This window comes from Mus caroli, chromosome 2, assembly GCF_900094665.2.
Source record: "Mus caroli chromosome 2, CAROLI_EIJ_v1.1, whole genome shotgun sequence".
Taxonomy (NCBI): domain Eukaryota; kingdom Metazoa; phylum Chordata; class Mammalia; order Rodentia; family Muridae; genus Mus; species Mus caroli.
In genome coordinates, this window is record NC_034571.1 from 153,607,015 (window position 1) to 153,630,097 (window position 23,083).

Consider the following 23,083-nt stretch of genomic DNA (forward strand, 5'->3'; position numbering starts at 1 on the left):
AGAGAGAGAGAGAACCACCACAAGGCTTTAAGGCTAAGTGGCTTTGCATGATACTCCTGTTTCTTTCTTTTTCTTTTCTTTTTTTTAAATTATTTTTGCTATTTTAAATTACTTGTTTATATGGGAGGTCTGTGTGCACAAGTACAGGTGCCCTTGGAGGCCAGAGGCCTCACATCCCCTTGGCTCTGTCACTGAAGGTGGTCGTAGGCCACCTGATATGGGTGCTGGGACTCAGAGAGCAAGAAGGCTTGTTTAATGCTGAGGCAGCTGTCCCACCCTAGTGCTTTTTCTCCACCCCAGGACTGCTCCTAACCATCCCTAACATGGTACATGAGCACCATTCCTCTGATGATCTGCCTATCTACTTCTTTGACTTAAAACCTTGCCAACCCAAGACCATTCACTGTGATGATCTCCTCTCCTGTTTCCAAGCTTGGTTTTGTGTCCATCAGTCATGTCTAAGTGAGATATTGAAGGTCAAGGTTACTACCTATGGGGTGTCTATTCCCCTGCAGTGATCAACTATGCTCTAGATGACATAGCAAAACAAAGAAACAAAAGACCCAAGCATTTATGGTATTAAGCTACTGATTTTTGGTTATAATACACACTGAGAAAGCTTGTTCTATGTTTTTTGTTTGTTTGCTTGCTTGTTTGTTTATTTTGAATTTCCCTTCTTGCTCCAAGGGCATGGTGGGATCATCTTCATCTTAGTTGTCTTTCAGTATATTGGTGTGTGTTTCTTAGCTCTCCTGGTGCCCACTATTTGCTGAGTGTTTATTACATGCTGGGAGCTACACAGAGCATTTGGTATGCACTACTGGGTTATGTTCTTATATTAGGTCAGGGAAATAAGTGGCATTGGTATTATCAGTCTATGCATACTGGAATTGAGATTCAGATCAGTTAAGTCTCTTTTCCTGCCTAGAATCTAATGCTATACAAACCCAAAAAAGAACTTAGTAACCTCTAGAGAATACAGGGCCACATAACAATATGAAATTTTACTTAATACACAAATAATACAAGCTAACTGTGTACATAAAACCCTGGCTCCGTATTTTCCATTTACCAGCTGTGTCACTTGGAAAATTACATCTACTTCTAAGTCAGCCTCTTTACCCAAATAGTGGAAGTAACAATGGGTATCTCACAAAACTTTTTTAAAGGAAAACAGAACATGCCTTAATTTAGCTGACAGGGCCCAGAGGAGACCCCTCACTTTGCCCTCCAGGGATACAGCTCTGCAGGAAAGGTCTTCTAGAAAGGATAAGAGCACAGGGACAAAAAGGTACTTTTCCTGTGAGTGGAGAAGGAGAAGAGAGGTGTGGCTTACGGATCTCAGTAAGGAAATGGAAATAGGAGATGTACATAGAACCAGAAATAATACTGCTCACCAGTCCTGCTTACTTCTGAGATGTATAGAAGAGACTAAGTCACCTTGAAGTTAGGCTGTATCAGGTAGTAGTTCTTATCAAGGGCGTGGAGTGAAAACATTAGTCAGTCATGTCTAAGTGAGATATTGAAGATCAAGGTTACTACCTATGGGGTGTCTAGTCACCTGCAGTGATCAACTATGCTCTAGATGACATAGCAAAACACACAAAGAAACATAAGACTCAAGCATTTATGGTATTAAGCTACTGATCTTTGGTTATAATTTGTTATTGCAACAAAGCTTATCTTATCCTGACTAACCCATTTGAAGAAGAGGTGGAAACATCTTCCTTTCTCCTCCATCACCTAATTTCCCCATGTGGTGGTTTATAACTGGAGGGTTTGAGACTCGTATCTCTTTGCAAAGGATCTGCTTGGTGCATTTATGTGCATAAGCAACCATGGATGACAATTTGTGAGCAAGTAAAAAAAATAGGAGGCCAGAATGTGGAATGCCTCTAACTTTTTCTTTTCTTGAAAAGCAATGAATGTCAAGTGTAGAGAGATACTGCCAGGACGAAGGCCCTGAAGCAGACAAGCTTGAAGATAAGCTAATTTCTTAGCTTTAGTATGAAGTGAAGAGAGCTGAGAGTTCCTGGAGCCACCATATTTTCTGCTCCAGATTTCAGGTCTTAACTTAAATACCCCAGAAGAGATACAAAGCCTGTTACAACTAGGGAACAAACTAACAAACTAACAGAACGACTTATCAATCTTTAGTAGAAAACAGGTATGGGGAAAGGTTAGCAAATAGAAGACAACAAGAAATCCTACCAGTGGTCCATGTATTATCTTAGTGCATGATAGGAACAAAATTCAATAGTGATATGGAGTCAGCTCTAAGGAGTGTTCCTGGAGACTTTATGCTTGTTATACTTCTGAGCCTACACAAGTTCTTGAGTAGAGACAATGGCAGTGGCCAATATTTATTCATCACCTGCTGAGTGACATACTTTAGTTCTATCATCATATTAGAGCCTGGCATCACCACACATCTACACAAACAGTCCTACAACTGGCTGTTGTGGAGCTAATTCCTCTGATTGAGTCTTGTCCTCCTACCGGGAGACTAGTTATCACTTAACAAGAAAACAAAAATTATAGACCTCAGGAAGCTCCTGAGATGAGATTCATAGGGACCCCCTCCAAGGTTATAAGAGATGTAACACTTGCTGGGGGAGGGGATTCTGACCAGCACCATAGAGTCAGCTCCAGGGGCAGAGCTCTCATGAGTTATCATCCATGCTTGAGGAAAGCTTCTTAGTGATGCAGCTGCTTTTGAGTCACCCATACTTGAGTTGGTTATTGTAATAAACTCACAGGCTCACTAAGCTAAATTTTGTGTAGAATGGTTTCTTTGATCTGCCACTGGTTCTATGAGGTGAACAGGCGTTGGCTTGGTTTTTGAAGACCTTCGTTTCCCCATTTGAAAGCCCACTGATAAGGCTTAAATTCTCTTTATTTCTAACCTGTATCTCTAGCCTACTCAAAAAATTTCCCCAACCTTAAGTCTAAATTTCCTCCTTCTGCCTTTAAGAGAGACAGAAGTCCTTTGGAAGCACATTTTTGAGCTAAAGTCAACCATGGTATCTCAGGTCTGCACCAGATAATTCTTTCTTCTAGTTGAGCGGAATTGGTTAAAACTCCACCGGTTTGTGCTCAGAGGACAAGAATCAGTGCTAGCTTTTGTTTACCTGGGTTTCTGCTGTACCAGCCTTTGCCTTCTTGAGTGGGATATAAAGAAGGTGTGCATGGAAGGATGCTATTTGAGCTAGTCTGGAGAGAAAGAGGAAAGATCAGAGAAATATGCCAGTTGTTGCATCAAGACAAATATTAAGGAAAGGGTTGGGGTTTTTCAAGACCTTTAGGTTATTTTATGGTGTTCTTTGTGATGTAATCTTTCATCTTCTTGCACACCCCTCAGGAAAAGCTGTATTATTCCATCTGGCATTTTAGGATCTAGCTGGAAATAGGGTAAAGAGTAGTAAAGGTCAAGGAGACTTTGTTTTATTATACAAGCCCAAGCCCAGAAATATTTACCCTGAGTTTCAGTTAGGGAAGAACAGCAGTGCTGTGCCTCCAACCCCCAAACTCACACCTTCAGCTCCTTCCTATGCAGTCTGAAAGAGTTTAAAGACTGAACAACAGTCAAGACTTTCTTACTGTGCTATATGACTTCAGATTTCCCTCTTACAACTGATACTCCATCATGTCTCTGTTCAGCCCACCATATTGGGAGTGCTGTGTTCTGGGGTCTCCTCCGATACTACTGGGCAAGTTAGAAGAAAGGAACAGTCCCATGCCAAATGCTAATAAATAGATGAGGAAAATTCTAGACATGAAGAATGAAGATCTCTCTCTCTCTCTCTCTCTCTCTCTCTCTCAAATTTCTGTGTAAGATCTTTATCTAAGCACGTGATCTTTTGATATCAAGTGCTAGAGACTAAGGGCAGTATCATGCCTGCACCCTTTCAGTTTCTCCACTATGCTTTTAATCTGAGTCCATCTAACACAGGTCAGATATGAGAAATTACTAGTCTGGTCTGTGGCCTTCTAGAGAGACCCAAGATCTATATAGGATTGCAGCTCTAGTAAAGACCTGTGTAGTCAAAGGAAGGATGGAAGTTCCTTGTTTATAATTCATCATATGCTTGGATGAAAGAACAATAGAAAGAATTAATGAAACCTGCTTTAAAAATGATGTAGTAGCCTCTGAGATAAATTACTTGTCCTTTGTCAAGTAACAGCTTGGAGACGGGATATCAGATATATCTGATTCTCACGATTTCAAGCAAACTTTTGAAACCAGGTGTCTCTGATTCTCATGATTTCAAGAAAACGTCTCCAGGATGCAGCACCTAAGAGAACCTTTCAAGTAGAATTGGACCAGTGTGGCTGGCAATTTCCTACCCCAAAAATATTATTTTTTTTACATTTCTCTTGGCTTCTTGTACTACACGTGACTTGCTCTTCTGTGTATAAAGAAGCTATGAACATATCACTGGGTCCCAGACTTAGCATCTGCAAAATGGAGGTGTCTCTCTAAACAAGAGCCATTTATCGTAGCTGTCAGTTCCGATAGCAGTGTGGATCCATTATGGAGAGAGAAGAAAGAAATGTGGAATGACATAACTCACTTCAGGCTTAGACTTGCAAAAAGATAGCAGATTTACAAAAGGCCATTGCCCATGCCTCTTGCCTGTTGTTGTTGGACAATAGTTTTAGACCATTCCTAATGGGCAAGACAGAGCTGTTGGTGACACTGGTCCCAGATCTCATGCTTCATTATTCTGAAGCTTCCCTTTCAGCACCTCCTCCAAGGGGGGCACTTTAATGGGATCGTTAGAATGTTTACTAGATTAAAACTGTGGCTGTCTTCTGCAAAGCAACTCTGCAAATGGCTCTATGGGTTTCCAGATTTATTTTGTCTCAATGACTCAGCTCAGTTTGCAAATCAAATCAAAGCTGATTTTTCTAACTGCCATTCCTGCACACCCAGCAGGAGTCTGCAGAGGCAGCTGCATGCTCCCAAAGGCTGGTGCCAATGGCAGGAGTGTTGCTGCTTGCTGGCATCTGGAGTGGTTACAATCTACTGCTGGAAGACTGGAAGATGGACAAGTATGGGTCTGTTGACCCTATTTGAGCAAGAAATTGGGAGAACAGGTCTGAGGAAGTCAATTCTATTTCTAAAAGGAGGAAAGCTAGACAGGACTATGTGGCTTTGAGGACTGGTTAGCAGGCATTATAAGAAGTCAAAAGTGTCCAAAAGTGAGAGGAACTCCTGGCAAATGGTGTGTCCAAAAGTAGAAGGAACTTCCTGAAGGAGTAGTGAAATTCTTGTCCACATGAAGCAAAAGTAAAGACCAACCTGTGTTTTGTTTGTTTGTTTGTTTGTTTTTGCTAGTGGGGATCATAGATAACGAATTTGTCCCCCTATTTTACCTTACTCTAGCCTCTGAGAGCACAGTCTACACTTTTTAAAAAGTGGGCTTGGAAGAATAATAACTTAGGAGCTCTCTGTCTACTCATCTATCTATGAATGATCCATTCATTCATGGAAGTCCCTATCTATCCATCTGTCTACTGACCCCAACAAAGCACCATCTGTCCATCCATCCATCCATCCATCCATCCATCCATCCATCCATCCATCTGCATATCTTTTCAACAATTTTTACCGAGTATTAGTGTGTGCTAAGATCTGGAAACACAGTGATCATCAAAATAGACACTTATGTCACTTGGCATCCAGCAGGATGGTAAATATTAATCATATACATGCTTATCAGCTGAGATGAGTACCACAACCAAAGTGGTATGTATGTTATTTTGTGGTAAGGATGGTCTTCTTTAGCAAGTAAGATTCATATTGCAACTTAAAATGTCTGTATATTGAGCTGATACTTATGATGGCCAGATACATATGGTGGTTCATTATGAAAGAAAGGCTCTGTGGTTGGAGGAAATTCATATAGTTCAAGAGTTTAAAAAGAGGTACTCAAGCACTATCTCTTCCTTGCAAGCGTGAAGCCATGAGTTGGGATTCCTACAACCTATGATGAAAAGTTCTGTCCATTGGTGTGCAATGTAATCCCAGTCTTGGTGATGTAGAAGAGGGAGACAGGTAGATCCCTAGATTCTTGTGAGACAGAAGTGTAAGAGACAATTACTGGCCTCTATGAAAAAGTTTCTGGCCAATGAGAGCTCTTGCCTCAAACAATAGGTGAAAAGTACTTGACAATTAAGTTGTTCTTTGACTCTTATACATGTACCATGCATATATACATTCCCCACACATGTGTGAATATATGTGTACACCCCTCACATACAAATGAATGAATGAATGAATGAAGTTTAAAAAAAAAGGGCTAGGAAGACTCAGTAGGCAAAGGGATTTTGCTTTGTCCTTTGACTATTTGTTTTTAAGTCCAAAAATTTGAGTTTGATCCCTAGAGCCATAGGGTAGATGAAGAGAATAAAGTCCTGCAAGTAGCCTTCTGATCTTGATACATGTTCTGTGACATGTTAGTTCTACCCTACATACAACAAAACAAATAAACAAACAGACAAACATGATTCTAAAAATTAATTGAACAAAGACTACGTTTTGGGGTGCAGTGGGTAAGAGAGGAGAAGCCTGAAGGAGGCTCAAGGGGAGTCAGGGCTCATATAATGCTGGAAAGAAAAGATGGTGGCGAAGAGAAAGTAGCAAGGCTCAGAGGATACAAAGAAGGCCCAGGAGAGTCACTAGGTCAGGGCCTTTGGATGGCTAAATGTCAGATTCTGAAAGACGAAGTGTCTTTTACACTTCTGCAACTGAACACCATGCTCAGAGATTCTTTTGTACGTGGCCTCCTCTGCCCTAACCCAAAGGGTGTGCCTTCAGTATTTGGACATCTTCAGCAGCTACAGGTAGGACTGTTCTTTACAATAAAGGCTGCTTCTTCCTCTGTGATAATTGTTGTTTTCTCTCTTATTTGAATTTCAGCCCTTCTGAGTACTAAGTATTGTATTCCAAGTTCCCACATACTCTCTCAGAAAGCCAACAACTTAAAAAATTAAGTTATCCCATTGGCTATTTCACACACGTGAAATGCATTCTGGGTACTAACTTATTCTTTCCTCCCTTGTCTCCCTCTCATCTCAAGCCCCCTTTTGGAACAGTTTCTTTCCAAGACTCATGAAATTTCAGTTGATCTTGTGACCATTTAGTTTTGCCAGGGTCACCTGAATGTTCACTGGATTAGAACTGTCCATTGGAGCCTAGTGGGTCACCAGAGGCTACACAATTGAAGGCAATGGATCCCCTCCCTCTTAACTTCTCAATAGCAACAAATAGTTCTGCAGTGAATGTTAGCTGCCCCACCATCCTCCTCCACCCATGTCCGATTATTGATGGCCTTGTTCTGGTATAGACCCAGTGAAGGCATCCTGTGGTTTCCTGATTGCAATGACTGTCTCTTGCTCAGATAGCATGTGACAGCCCTTCTCAAGAACTTGAATTTAAATTGATCATTTTTGTTTCTTGGTTTATTACCTTCCTTTTTAAAGTCTTTTTTTTTTCTTTTCAAAACAAAACCAATGCTTATTTACACATTATTCCTGTTTTTCTCTCCACAGTTCGAAGCAGGTCTATCGTCAGGTCTGGATTGTGGTCTGCAAAGGAATTGGAAATGTTCTGGAATCTATCACACTTGGGACAACTCTAGTAGCATTCTGCTATCCCGCAACCTGAGGGTGGTAGAGATAGTAGGAAGAGGATCTTGGCTTGGCACCCAGTTTCTCATTTCAGGTTTGTGCAGCATCAGGATGTGACCAAGAGTTTACAACCAGAATGTTCTCTGGCATCTAGTCTAAGTCAACCAGTGTCATTTCTGTAACTATCAGAGAGACTGGTAGGGAGGAGCCAGAGTCTAATGAAGACTACAAGGTCTTCTTACTACGAACCAAGACAACTGCAGAGAAATGTGTATTCACTGTAGATCCAGCCTTACTTTGATACTTCCTGAAAAAAGATTCTTGCTTATCCTATCCCATTACTATTTTTTTTTAACCAGTTACAGATTTCTTTTGAGAGACCTCCCTGAACAGATCACTAGAACATATCTCTAAATCCTTGCCTCAGGCTTTGCTTCCAGAGATCACAAGGAGACACACATTAGAGCCAGTGAGTATATAACAAAAAAGGTAATGGTTTTAAGGTCAATTCAGAATGACTCCAAATGAGTACTTATGGCTGAAACACAGGGTAATTGTCTGCCTCTGTGGGCTTCACACAGCTGACTGTGGACAACAGCTAGAGAGCCCAAGGTCAGGACCAAGACCGCAGCAGGTTACTTTATCACCAGAGTGTTGGTCATGTGTTCTCTCTCCAGCCATGGTGCATCTGTCAGCAGTCCCCAAGGAAGATACCGGGATGGCAGAAGGATGGAGATACTTAGAGAGTGATGACATATTCTGGGGACTTTATAATGTTGATGGCTGTAAGATGCCTAAGATCAAATTTTTTTCCTGCTAAAAAAATATTAACAGAAAAAAATCCTACCTAGAAGAAATTTGATCTAGGTAGTAAAAAAAGGAATAACTCATGTATCTACCCTTCATTTCAAAGCCTTATGGGAAATACATGTATTCAGGCAGCATTTGCTTTTGGTTGACTCTGGGATATTTCAAGTGCAGCGACGGATATGGAGTGGACACCAATCAACCATGAATCTCCTTCCTTCAACCTTAGTGCTGTATTTCTCAAGACTCCTTCTCTGAGGCTGTGTTGATAAGGGATGGCTGCCTGAACAATGATAGGTTGTTTCTCAGTGATAGGTAGTTTTCCCAGGTGATAATGGAGTCTATGTTTGGGGAGGAAGTGTTGAGTCTCAGTCTAGTACAGAAGCAGGATGCTGATGCTGAAATGCCTTTAAGACTACTGTCTGGGCTTAGTCAGCTGGGAGTTCACGCACTCATCCTTGCACAACTACTATTTCACACACTCACACTTTACCTGTGCAAATACTCAACTAAAGGAAGCCTTTAACCTAAGGTCACACAGGAGAAGACACAGTTACACTATGGAGAAATACACTGCATGCTTGTTCTGGTTCTTATAATATCCTTACCACTCTCCATCTGACTAGCAACATGTCTTCGGAGAAGCCAGTACAGTAGCACTCTATACTCCTGAGAACTATGGTCCTGAGGCTGGCAGGAAAGCACAGCCTTATACATCATCCCATTACCCTTACATATACCTGTTGCTTCTCAAGTCTCGTGTTCCCAGTTCTCTGGTGAAATGGACCTAGTAAACTACTCTTTGGAGGGATCTGTGTCTTATTGTGTCCTTAGAAGCCACAGCAAGAACAGCAATCATCTCGGCCTCTTCCCTGTTTAAAGTGAAGGGTATCTGGAAGCCATGGGACATTATTACTCTGGAGAAGGCATTTTCTCTGTGTTTTCTCTTTCTTCTCTGGCTGCCTATTTAAGAGGGATGCTGCAGATACCAGCTTCCTGATTGCTGTCTAGAGCCCCAGTGCCACCCAATTGATGATGTCCTTCCTTCTACATTATCTGTTTTCTTCAGTGACAAAGCCTGTAAGGTCTGTGATTTGTGTCACTTCTATCTGCAGATCATCAATCCCCAAGCCTCAGGAAGACTATTTTATCTCTTTCCACAGTCACTTGAGTTCCTCAGAGGGAACAAGTTAGGGACATAACAGCTTTGGTGACCTCTTATCACCAACAGTCCCAATGCTCCATTGTTTCCTGTACCATCCCTTTGGTGCCTATATGTGCAGTTGAATTCTTTAGAATTTAGAAACACTCTAAGAGGTCATGTTCAAAGAGCATGCTTTGCTAGTTATGTTTTCTAGCCCATTCCTGTCTGTTGCTTCTCCATGTCTGTCTTTATATCCACTCGCTCACCCACTCAGTTACTCATTTACTCACTCACTCATTCACTCACTCACTCACTGTATCTCCCCTTCTACCCAAATGTATGCGACTCCTTTGCTTGTACACATGTATACACATTCACATGCATACACATACATATACAAACTCCAGTCATTGCCTTTGTCTATTATAGCTACGATAATATGTATGTTTATATTTATAAATTTTACACCCTTGGAAGTAAACTGTGAAATTATGTATGCTGTGAATAAATGCAGAGAACAAAGCCAATTTTGTTCATGTGTATTGGTGGGGGAAGTTCTTGTTGAAAATATCAATTCTGTAAGAAAAAGATAAACCTGATTTCTAACCATTCAACCTTGTAATAGGTTAAATGATAACAAACCATTCATTGATTTTGTTTTTTTTTTTTTTTAAGGTAATAAACAGAAACATGTACCAACTGAAAGAGCCAGGCAATTCAATTATAATTAGGAGAACAAAAGTGATGAGCCTGAACAATGCTGCCTTCATGTTTGGGGGATAAGTGTTGGAATGCAGAGGACATAACAATGTAGTGTTGTCTGCTCTCTTGTTTTAAAGGCGCCAATACTAATCACCTCATATTTGAGAACCATGAAATAACTGAATAAAGTACAAAACCACAGCTACAGCTCTAATAGAGAAGCTTAAAGGAAAACACCAACACAAACATAGACACAAATACAATGGAACTACACACACACACACACACGTCAGATTAATATTTTAAAAGTACTTTATTTTCACGTTCATTACTTGGTTGATTAATGTACTATCCATCCATTGATCCATCTATCCATCCACCCAATATATAATTTGGCATTCTTACTATGCTTTAAGCTCTATGCTATCAGCATATTCTTAGGAGATACATGGTGTAGATGCAAATGACCCCAAGAAATACAAATATTTCCTTTTGTTTTAAAGATTTCCTAAACTTCCCTTGTGTGGTCACAAGGAGCAATGGTTGTATTGCTGAAGAACAGCTATAGTCAGACAAGGACATGTCAACATACCTTTTGTAGCCAGACGCACGCAGTTGATTTTTGTCTCCTAGGGGGAAAAAAAGAATGAGACAGCACTTAATTAATTGTTGATTACATAAGGGTTATTATATAAAAATGCTTAGGGAATTGTGTATATACATATGTATTTAATTATAATTTAAAATTTGTCCTTTCCATTTTCCCCCCGCTATTGGGATCACCTTTTAATTTCAGCTCTCTATTTCCTCTCAGGCTCAGAACATATGTTGTTCTGTTTGTTTCATGGTACCTGCTACCTCCTCAACCTTTTCATCAGGCAGAAGTACTTTATAAATATTCTAGCACCCAGAAAGTTAAGCACTTCTCAGTGGTTATTTGAGAGTTTACAGCATTCTTTGTTCTCAAGTGTGAGGTAGCAGATGAAACCAAGCCTTCCTTAGGAAAGTTTGTTGTAAGTAGCAACACATTTACATGTATAGAATGAAGGAACATGTGACCAGAGTCAAGTCTATGTGATGTGTGTTGTGAATCACACCATGATTCCATGTCCACACCATGAGTTCATGTTCCAAATGGTTGTTTTGACCCTGAGATCTTTGATGGGTTTTATAGTCTTTTAAAACTAACTCAATCTGTCTCTGTCTCTGTTTCTATGTTTCTCTCTCTCTCTCTCTCTCTCTCTCTCTCTCTCTCTCTCTCTCTCTCATGTGTGTGTGTGCTGTGTGTGTGCACATACATGCATGTGTCAGCCTCTGTCTTTTTCTCTGTCTCCTCTATATATGTGTTTGTCATGTTGTCATGTGAATGTGTGTCTGTGTATCTGTGTGTCTGTTAGTCTGTATATAAAATCTTTACCAAGTGAACTTTTAGCTGTTTCCATGTGAACCAGTTCCACAAATCTGTGACCTTGCTGGCATTCTGTGGAGTTACAGCAAAATGTGCTCATGAGTAGAATTTTCTCAGCCTTCTCTCCTGGAACTCATTTCCCAGAGGTCCTGTACCCAGCTGAAATCCTAGCTGGCTACATTACAGTTTGAAGGCAATGTAGCAAAGAAAGTAAACGCAAGGAAGGCAAAGTATGAGATACCAAACCAAATATCTGTCAGGGACCCAAGGCTTCATATAGGATCTACTCTGTCTTGAAGGTATTTAGGTCCATCTGGTTACAAAGATTGCATTGCAGCAATAAACCCCACAGACTTCCATTCATAGGAACAGCAAAGTGTTATTCTCTACTCAGACTACCAGTTCCATATAGGTGTGTAGTTGGGTCTGAGGGATGGGATAGAGAGACATGGCATGGAAATGACATATTTACTCTGAGAGATCAAGGCGGCTGCTCTATCCATGTTTATTCCCAAGGAAAAACATGCTGAGAAGGGAAAGTCTAGCAACCAAATGCCTTGAATCAGAAGTGACACTCTTAATTCTACTCCTGTCTCATCAGCTAGAACTAGTAATATGGCCACACCCACTTTCACTGAGGAAGGGAAATGGAGTCTTCTGTATCTTATACCCAGAAGCAAAGAAGAAATGGTTGCTGGCAGAATCTTTTCCACCTATGCACAACCCTTGAAATACAACAACTTGTCTCTTCTTAGCTCAAATAGAGTTCCCTATAAGGAAGTCCTTCTGTCCTGACTCTAGCTCCTGGCTGCACAGAAAGTTTGCCCTTGCTTGTAGAGGAAAAGGGTTGAAATACTGAAAGATAATGGTCAGATCATAAGCGTTCTTCATCAACAAGCCACTGTAAGATTAGAGTTCAAGTCTTCTGAGCCATCTTTGATACTCATCCTGGGATACCTTCCCTTTTATGCCTCTCAGCGAGCAATAGCAAGAACAGAAACACACAGTCTTGGTGTTTTTGTTTTTGTTTTTGTTTTTGTTTTTTGAGACAGGGTTTCTCTGTATAGCCCTGGGTGTCCTGGAACTCACTTTGTAGACCAGGCTGGCCTTGAACTCAGAAATGTGCCTGCTTCTGCCTCCCAAGTGCTGGGATTACAGGTGTGTGCCACCATGCCCAGCTTGTACACAGTCTTTATAAAGCCTTGTCCACACATCATTATGGAACTATTGTATTGTTATTTGTATTGAGCATCTAGTAGCACAGCCAGCCTCCCATCCCAAGTTAAAAAAAAAATCATATTTATCGCTATGGGTTCTGCCTTACTTGCTCTGATTCTAATACTATTGCTATTTTAATCTCTGAATATAACACCCTATCTCATTTCTATCACTTACACATTATTAGAGAGCAGTTTTCTGTCATTTTATGCCAATAATTAGTCAGTAGTAATGAGGAGATTGCCAGAAGTAGAGTATGCATGCTGAGCTCTCCTCCTGACTGACATTCACGTGTACATCAGAGTCTTTGAACCAACTAGTTATTGGTTCACCTGACTGCTTAACCATTCGGATATTGTAAATAGCTCAGGTGTTCATGCTTTGTAACTTCCACATGGTAGAGGTGTGAGATGATGGTTAAGTTCATTGCAGATATGGATCCTCTATCTACTGCCTTTACCCAACCTATTCATCTGAGGTGCTTCTTAAAGGAAGAAGGTTAGGCTGGCATGACTTGTTCTTTGGAATGAGGGTTTCTTTTCTCATTATGAAAATGTCACTGTAAAAAAATAACTAAATTTAATAGTATGGAAAACCATGGGTTAAACAGTTCAACAAATTATGGTTCAGATATCTGAAGTATTCCTTTTAGGATTACATATGAAAATTGAAATATATATATATATATATATATATATATTAAGGAATATATCAAGAAGACAGAAATAAATATGACCAAAAAGGCATGTATTGAAAAAGAACTGATATCCAAAAGATGTGTACATGACGGTAAAGCTAACAAACTAATATTTTGCTACTGAAATTTGAAGAAAGAGGATGGTCCTTAAGTTCCTGTCATTTTTCAGTTCTGTGATTAGTTTAAAGAGCCTGAGACAGTTCGAGAAAGTGTGACCCACAGGGATCTGAAGCCCTCTAAAGGATAGGATCACGCTGACCACTGCTGGGAAACTGAAGAGTGGGAGAGGTGTAAGATGTGAGTCAGAGCCTCATCAACTTCAAATTGGTGCAAAGGAAAAAGATTTTGAAAATGTTATATAAGAAAACTTGCCATTTCCATGCATGGTAGTTACATGTAACGGTGGGTGAAGGGTGCATGAAGCCAAGACTGCTGGAGAAATTTGAAAATATAGTCATCCTTTGCTGTCTAAGCTAGATATTGTCCTGAACCTCCATGGAAACCAAACCCACCGATGTTCATGTTCCTTAAGAATGTCATCCATATCTACAACTCTGCATCTGTGAACACAGGCAGGAGGCTCAGTCTACATATCTTAACTTTAAAGAGATCTTACCCAGATACAATCTTTCTACCTAAGAGGGTACTCTCAGAAAATAACATTGAATGCAGAAAACAGCCTAATGCTTAAACATGTTGGATCCAAAGTGAAAACTAAGAGAAATATGTTTATCTAACTATGAAAGCATGAGAGAGGAAGTGGTGGCACGTCAACACAGAACATGAGGAAGCCGTTACAACTGAATAATGCTAGAACAAAACTACATAGAATCATAGGCATCAGAAAATATTAAGAAGGGAGGGGCTGGAGTGATGGCTTAGTGGTTCAAAGTACTTGCTGGCCCTGCAGATGACCCAGGTTAAGTTCCCAGCACCCATATAGAAATTCACAATGTTCTTAATGCCACGTCCACAGGATCCAGATCTCTCTTCTGACTCCGGAGCACACCAGACATATATGTGGCACACATACACATGTGCAGGCAAAACATTCCTTTTTTTTTTTTTTTTAAAGATTTATTTATTTATTATATGTAAGTACACTGTAGCTGTCTTCAGACACTCCAGAAGAGGGCACCAGATCTCATTACGGATGGTTGTGAGCCACCATGTGGTTGCTGGGATTTGAACTCTGGACCTTTGGAAGAGCAGTCGGGTGCTCTTACCCACTGAGCCATCTCACCAGCCCCCAAAACATTCCTATACACAAACTTTTTAACAAGAAAATATTAAATGAATAAGCAAAGCACTATTGTTATTATAATGAATGGGTCATTCTAAGCCTAAAGAGAAGTCCTGAAGGGAATTTAATTGTTGCAGTGCTAGTTAGATATGACACACAAAGATACATCTCAAACACATATCTTAAATACAATCTGACAGAGTTTTCAACAAGTTCATGGACACTTATGACCAGCATCCATGTCTAAGGACTCAATGTCACCAACATCTCAGATGTCACCAACATCCCAGATGTCTCTTCCAGGTGCTGTCTCAGTTCTTCCTTTTTGAAAAAGGAAAGATTAATCCACCTTCTATGGTAATTTCTTGAGGTGTATATTAATGTGGGGGTGGGGGAAGCATGGATAGATACAAGGGTTTGTTCCATCACCTATTCTTGCTCCCTGGTTCTTTCTTCCGGCTCCCTTTGAGACTTTCTAACTTTATCTAGAATCATCTTCCCCTTCACAGTTCCAAGCCCGAAAACAAAGCCATTTCCTCACATAACCCCTTCAACTCTGTACTTGGCAAAATCTGCTTGCTATACACTGGAGTGCATGTCTACATATGCTGTCTTCCTGACTTTCACAAACACGAAGCTGACATGTTCACTTTCTGCTACGCTCCTGACAGCTTTAGTTCCATAAGCAATTTGTCTTTGTTGGTTAGAATTAGGTAAAGAATTACAAAGCCCTGAATCATTCCCTTGACCTTCTGGTTGATTGGACTGTCAATGAGAAAATAGGAGACATGCTGGACACTGTAAATTCTATTACATGGACAGTCTTGCCAGTGTGCATATGTTCAGAGTCCCGATCAGATTAATAAGCAGGAAGTAGGTTCTTTCTCTGAGCTCAGACTGTGTAAGTACCTGGAGGGAATAGTACCTTTTGTTCTATCTCCACTATAACATGCTCTGGGTCTGTAATCAGTATCAGGGCAGCACACATCATTTTCCTCACCTTTCAAACAACACTCATGCTTTCCTTCCTGCCATAGACTTGACAATTGTCATACAGGTGTATGTCACCTTGGGGTTGAATTTATAACAATCTCACCTCAGTACCTGTGTTGAGACTTTCCCTTCTACTCCTAGCTCTGCCAGAGCTGGGTAAGTCCTAGCAAGCCACCATCTCTCTCTGTGGCTCTTTCCCAGAATCAAATGACAGAGGAAAAGACTCCATTTGTGGAGAAGCTGGACCATCCTGAGGACATTCTCAAACACTGGATCTAGTCTTAGCTCCCTGTACTATTACTGCTTTCTAGCATTCTACCTCCTTGATTCTGATCCCACTCTCTAGTACCTTGTCTTATGCAAGTCAGTGTTACATCACTGCCTACATTCTTTCTATAATTGCCCTTTTTTAGTAAGCCAAACCTAACTTACTCAATAATATAATATACTACTCCATACTTTAGCAGCTTATTGCAATTGTCGGATGCCCCCCCTAATGTAAGATATCAGTGCAAATATCAGCATCCAAGTATGCCCATTCCTTCTGTTTATTGGCCAGAAGTTTAAGATACATCACCTCTACCCCCCACCCCACTGAGAAGCCTTGGGAAATTGGATAATACATGCAGTTCTTATTGTATTATCCCATTAGATTCCTGATGCAGTATAATGAGGGTTTAACTTTGACCTCATGCTTTTCAAATGTTTTCCCCAGCCCCCTATCTTGAATCTTTGTCTTCTCTAACTTCCTCAGTTAGTAAGCTAGGTCTTGACCTTCAGCCTGAAGTCTTGCCTTAGTTTTTCCAGTGACTTTGGCTTATGTTCTCCATTTCCTCTAAGAGCCAAGACCCAGCAACCTACCCAATCCCTTTATCTTTATTACTTAGTCAGCTCTTCAACAGACACTTACTGAATGATCACTACGTCTCTGGCTTTGTTCTGGATACCACAGCTACAACAACAAACAAAATAGACATGGTCTGTGTCTTTGCAGGCTGAACACTCTTGGGGTAAGGATAAGCATTAAACAGCTGTCTCCACAAGTAAAATATCCAAGTGCAAGTAGCCATAAGCAATAGGAGCAAAAGCTGTTAGGTGTAAAGAAAGCAATGTGGATTGTGGGCAGGAAGGGAGATGCTATAAGGCTTTGAAAGAGTATTCAGTCGAACACTTGGAAGAGAAGTGGGAGTCAGATATATAAAGTGTCAAGGAGGGTTGTCCAGATCCAAGAACAGATATGCTGAGCATTGGAAGTAGGAAAATGAAGACCTCAGTGCAGACATGGAGAAGTCTGGAGAGGCCATGATCACAAGGAATTACTTGGGCCATGGTGTGAGTAGGAGCTATAAATAGCACTTTGCCCTATACTTTAAAAGCAAGAGAGTTATATAAACAGGAAGAAGGTAAAGTTTAGACTTTGAACATGTCAAAAGCATTGGATAAGGGAACAGACTAAAGTAATAATGAAATGAGACGGAGGATGGAAGGTGGTTGTGGATACCAACCAAAAGATGAAAGAGTGGCAATGGGTTGGATCAGGCAGAGTCCTGCAGTGGTCCTGATCCAGCCTCCCCTTACCCTAGGAATACAATGTACAGCATGACTCTGTCTGGATGAAGAGCTCCATCCCTTGCAACCACCACCTAGGCCACTCCATATTATGTAGCATAGGGTTTCTGGGTTCAACGATGACTGCACCCTCAGCCCAGGCTTCCCCCAACTCTAGGGCCCTGGTCCTTAAGCTGGTGCTCATCTTTGTTGGAATCAACTCCATGAAATAAATGCTATGAACGTTTTAAAAAAAATGACTCCACCCTTCAAACACAACTCTATATATTTTATATCTTTCCATTCTTCAACTACATTTGAACACTACGATCCCTGCCTCCTTTGTTTTCTCTCAGAAGCCAAGATTAAATGACATTTTCCAAGGTTACGCAGATGGCAAACTAGACTGAAATACAAAATAACCTTTAAGCAAGTGGCCTTTTTTCTTTGGCATCTGTATGCAACCACCTTTTGGCCATTCATCTGCTTTTTTGAGTCATCACACAAAGATGGCCGAGAACAAACAGGCTAAGTGGTTTTCAATGAAAAGAAATCTGCTTTGATTTGACATAGGAATCTCAGAGAAGTCAGAAAGTCAGAGAGGACAAAGGGAAGCACATGGCCTCCAGAAACTTAGGGAGACCCAGCATAATTAGGTGGTAGTAAGGGAGACTCCTTTGAGGGAAAGACAGAAGGGACACAGTCTTAGAGTTTTACTGTTATGGACAGACACAATGACCAAAGCAACTCTTCTTACAGGTTCAGCGGTTCAGTCCACTATCATCAAGGTGGGAGCATGGCAGCATCCAGGCAGGCATGGTTGAAGCTGAGAGTTCTATAACATCATCTGAAGGCTGCTACTAGAATACTGACTTCCAGGAAGCTAGGATGAGGATCTTAAAGCCCACACCCACACTGACACGTCTACTCCAATAAGGCCACACCTATTCCAAAAAGCCACACCTTCTAATAGTGCTACTCCCTGGGCAGAGAAAATACAAACCTTCACAGATGCCTTTTAGTTGGTAAGAGAGCCAGAGTGATACTGGATTGGGTTTACTACTGGGCATGTGTGCTAGTGCCTGTGATTACTTGGTCACTGGGGTGGAACTCAGCAAGATCTTGAGCTACAGACGGATGGTTGTACTGACAAACTGTGCGTGGTGGACATTATCCATGTCACCTTGTGAGGTGTTCATGGATAGCATCAGGCTATGCTTTTTTTTTTTTCTTTTTTCCTTGCAATAGGTAGAACCCAGAGTCTAGCTCTCAGGGAGAAAACTGCTAAGTCTCAGGTTAGCCTATTAAGAAAACATACAGCCAAGCTTAAACTCTCAAATCTTCACTTGAATGTTTTTCCTCAGGGGAGTCCACCATTTTGGCTCACCTTCTCTGTGCATCTTCCTTCAGTCAGAGGCTCCCATCAAGGTCAGGGAAGAGCAGCTCAAGTTCATCTTTAATTGCTGCTGTTGCAACCCTGTCTTCCTTGACCTGTCATCATTAGCTGCAGCTGATCACTCTTTCCCTGGCCTCTTTTATACTCTTGACCTTTGGCTTACTCTGTATTTCAGGTTTGCTCTTACCTGTCGTTTTTTTTCCCTCATTCCTACCCCCACTCTTCCCCTTTGGGTAGATATTTATCCTTTGCTAGATCAACAGTCTTTGAACATTCAGTCTTTGTGACCGTCATTGCTGTTTCTAGCACTGTTATTCTTGATAAGTAGGCTCACATAGCTGTATACTTGAGATACTGACAATTGAATATGCAGACCTTGAAAAAAATTCTAACTCAATCACTCTATCAAGCCTATTCCAAACATAATCTACCAACAGTCTTAATTAAAGTTCTTCACATCATCTTGCTACTCCGTTATTAAGTTAAAAAATTGATTTTATCATTGTCTTTTCTGGTTACATCACTTCCTATAACCAAATAAGTGTAAATTCCTATTGGCTATGAATAGTTGAAAAGTCATTAACAATGTAACATCAAATATTTCTGCATCATTTTCAGAAATAATACAGGAAAATAAAGACAGTCAGTATCTACAATCTCACCAAAATTAACAAACAGACATTATTAGTACTGCATTGTCCTTGTTTGCAACATGATAAGAGATAAATATGAACGAAATGTGTCTATGATTGTCAACACAAGCCATCACAGAGGGCAAGAGATCTCAAAAGTAAACAAATGACTATACAAATTCAACACCAATGGTACAAAGTAAACACTCAGTAAATCTATACTGCAGGGACTGGCTAGGTTTCTCAGTGGGTAAAGGTACTCGCCACCAAGCTTGACAACATGATTTCATTTTACAAATCTACATGGTGCAAGAAGAAAACAGATTCCTGAAAATTGTCCTGTGACCTCCACATTTATGAACAACCATATCCATTATACACACAGAATAAAAACATTATCTTTGGAATCTTATATGTCCCTGTCATGTCATTGCAGAGTGTTTAAATAATAAATTTAGTAAGCCATTTTAAATCTACAAAATAAAATCCTGAATAAATACTAAAGCAACCATATGCAGATGATGGAAGTGTTCCTACCAGGAAACAAACAGGCAGAAGAGAAAACAAAAGTAACCCAACACTTTACAATGAACTGAATATTCTTGAAAAAAAAACCCTCTGGTTTAGAAATAGACAAGTTAAAAGCAGAAATGTCACAGAAATCAGAGGGAGAAAATGCCAAGTAAACTAGCTTAACTCATAAAGGAAACGAAGGAAAAATGACACAAAATTACCTCCCGAAGGATGATTAATGACAAGGACCCTGAGAGAGAAGCTTAATAAACACTTGAAGAAAAAGTGACTATGAAAATGAAATAACGAGAAAAATCAAGAGTTTATAAAATGTGGCCCAAAAGTATAATCAAGAACATATGGCATGTGTATATATGGAACCCCTATTAGCCAGAAAGAACTAGATAGATAATAATAATTCAGTAGATTACTGGGAGTTAAGCTGAGTCTATATATTGAAAGAATGCATTGAGCTCTGGAGAAGTTAGCTAAGTTATATTAAATGTAGGACAAAGAACATTAAAACTGTTAAGTAAAAAAAAATCATTTAATGAGTAGAGGAAAATATCAAATATTTCCTACATGCTAATAAAAATAATGTGTATTGTGCCATTATTGGCTAAGATGAGCTATAAAGGCTCCTTTACTCTGTCGTTTAGTTTAATGTTGATGCTTTTCTCTTGATTTTGATTTGGATTATCCTGAAAACAAGGACACAACAACAATAACAACAGGACAGAAAGAAAACTCATCCGACAACATCTTGAATGAACCTAGGGTAAAAATATTTTAGCAAAAGAGTAGCAAATTGAGTCCAATGGCACATTGACATTGACAACAACGACAGCATCCATGGCTGGATAGTGGTTATCCTAGGAATGCAAGGATGACTCAATTATACAAATGAAATGCACACAAACACTACCATGTAGGACAAAACATCCTATGCTCATCTCAAAAGATTCAAAAATAAACAAGAAAACACCATAGGTACAGACCCTGGCTCTTCAATTAAAAAAAAAAAAACTAAATATAACAAACTCATAGCCAATCTCTTACTGGGTGATAGCAAAGGAGAATGTATTTTCTCTAAAGTGTTGAATAATTAATGAATAGTTATGCTCACCCTATTTTATTCTTTCCAGGTACTGGGAGCTGAACCTGGACTTCTGCTATGCTAGGCAAATACTTTGCCATGACACGATATTACTTTTTCTTTTTTCACCTTTCAAAATCTGAGACAGAATTTTTCTAAGTTGATCAAGTTGATCTTCAACTCACACTGTAGCTAACTCGAGTCTTGAACTTGTAATCTTCCAATCTTAGCCTCCAAAGTCCTTAGGATTATTTGCCTCCTGGCCTTGCCTTCATCTTTCCTCTCCAATATCACACAGAAGTGTTAGCAGAGGAATCAGATGAATGCAACACAAGACATACAAATAGAAAAGGGAAGTGCCAAACCACCCATGTGCAGAGGTCTGCTAGAAATAAGACAGAAATTAAGAAAAAGGGAGGACACAAAACCAACAACACACACATTTGGAACATTTTTCTCAGCTGGCTTGCTGAGAAAGAAACCCACAAATCTAAAAAGGCAATCTCCTTTGAAAACACTCCCAAACCAGAAACCATTTAGCCAAGGAAGCAAAGGACATCCACACTGTAACAAAACACAGGGGAAACTGAAGAGACAAACAAACAAAAGAGATGAAAAGACTTCCTATATTTATGAGTTAGAAGCATTAAGATTGTTAAAATGCTCTTATTATTCAAAACACTTTGACGATTCCATGCAATTCTTATTCTTTTTTACAAGAATCAATGACATTCTTCATATGGCTAGGAACGAAAGCTAAAGTTCATGTAGCCACGAGAAGGAATCAAAACAACCAAAATAACCTAAGGAAAAATGAGAAGTTGTAAGCCTCACCAACACCTAAACTGAAGTCATGCAATAAACATATCACAAATAAAACAAATACACTACTGGCACAAAAATGCATGCACAGGTCAATGAACAGAATTAAGATCCTAGAAACAAACACATCTGCAACCAACCAAATCTTGACAATCTCTCTGAACCTATGCATCATGGAAATGACTGCTATTTCAATGAATAATGTTGAGAAAATTGTATGCTCCTGTGTAAAGGCTGAACCGTGACTGTTAGCTGATACCCCATATAAACACCAATTCAACTGATCAAAGACTAAAATGTTGGACACAAAACTCTGAAACCACAATAAAAATACATTAGCAAAATACTTTAAAACACGATCCTAAAGTTACACCTGTCCTAATCCATACACCTTAGTTGTCCAAAGCTCTTTCTATAGTGATAAGGCCTTGTGGTCTTTTCCCAGTCCACTTTGGCACATCTACTGATGCATCCTTGTTCAATAAGAAGGCTTTATGTGTGTAGTGTCTGATATTACTAGGAGATAACCTCTCACAGCAAAATCCCTTATCCTCTGGCTCTTAAAACTCTTTCTGCCTGTTCTTAACATTGTTCTCTGAGCCTTAGACAGCAGAATATTTTGTAGTTGTGTCCACTGGGTCTGGGCTCCACAGCTATGCATTTTGATTGGTTGTTGTTTTCTAAATATTTACCCTTATACCCCCAGATGGGTCTAGTCCCCCCCTACCCCTGTCCCATCAAGGAAACTTCTTTTTGCAACTGGTGAGGACCCATTACAGCACACACACACAGACACACACACACACACACACACACAAACTACATCTTATTAGTGGACAACAAGGACAGCTGCTTCTACACAAGCAGCTACTCTTTCCCATCATCCAGTATATCCCTTTAACACATAAGCCTCAATAAATAGTTTCTCCCTTAATTTGTTTCTTGTCAGATGTTTGGTCAAAATGAGAGAAGTAGCTAATAAAATACTTTACATAGTACCTGAAATTAGCTACTGTGATGGTTTGTATATCCTTGGACCAGGGAGTGGCATCATCTGAGGGTGTGGCCTTGTTGGAATAGGTGTGACCTGGTTGGAATGGGTGTGTCACTGTGGGTGTGGGTATAAGATCCTCACCCTAGTTACCTGGAAGTCAGTCTTCCACTAGCAGCCTTTGGATGAAGACATAGAACTCTCAGCTCTACCTGTGCCATGCCTGCCTGGATACTGC

General features: G+C 40.1%; 1 protein-coding gene across 12 annotated transcripts in view; it reads right to left on the reverse strand.

Moving 5' to 3' along the window:
• The window catches only part of Ptprt (protein tyrosine phosphatase receptor type T), a 1,083,833-nt gene that overhangs the window by 196,299 nt on the left and 864,451 nt on the right, over window positions 1-23,083 (reverse strand). For all 12 annotated transcript variants that reach the window (XM_021156881.1, XM_021156878.1, XM_021156880.1 and 9 more), the window contains one exon: window positions 10,881-10,917. In XM_021156881.1, coding sequence (XP_021012540.1) covers window positions 10,881-10,917 — 37 coding nt within the window. The remainder of the gene's footprint in view (window positions 1-10,880; window positions 10,918-23,083) is intronic.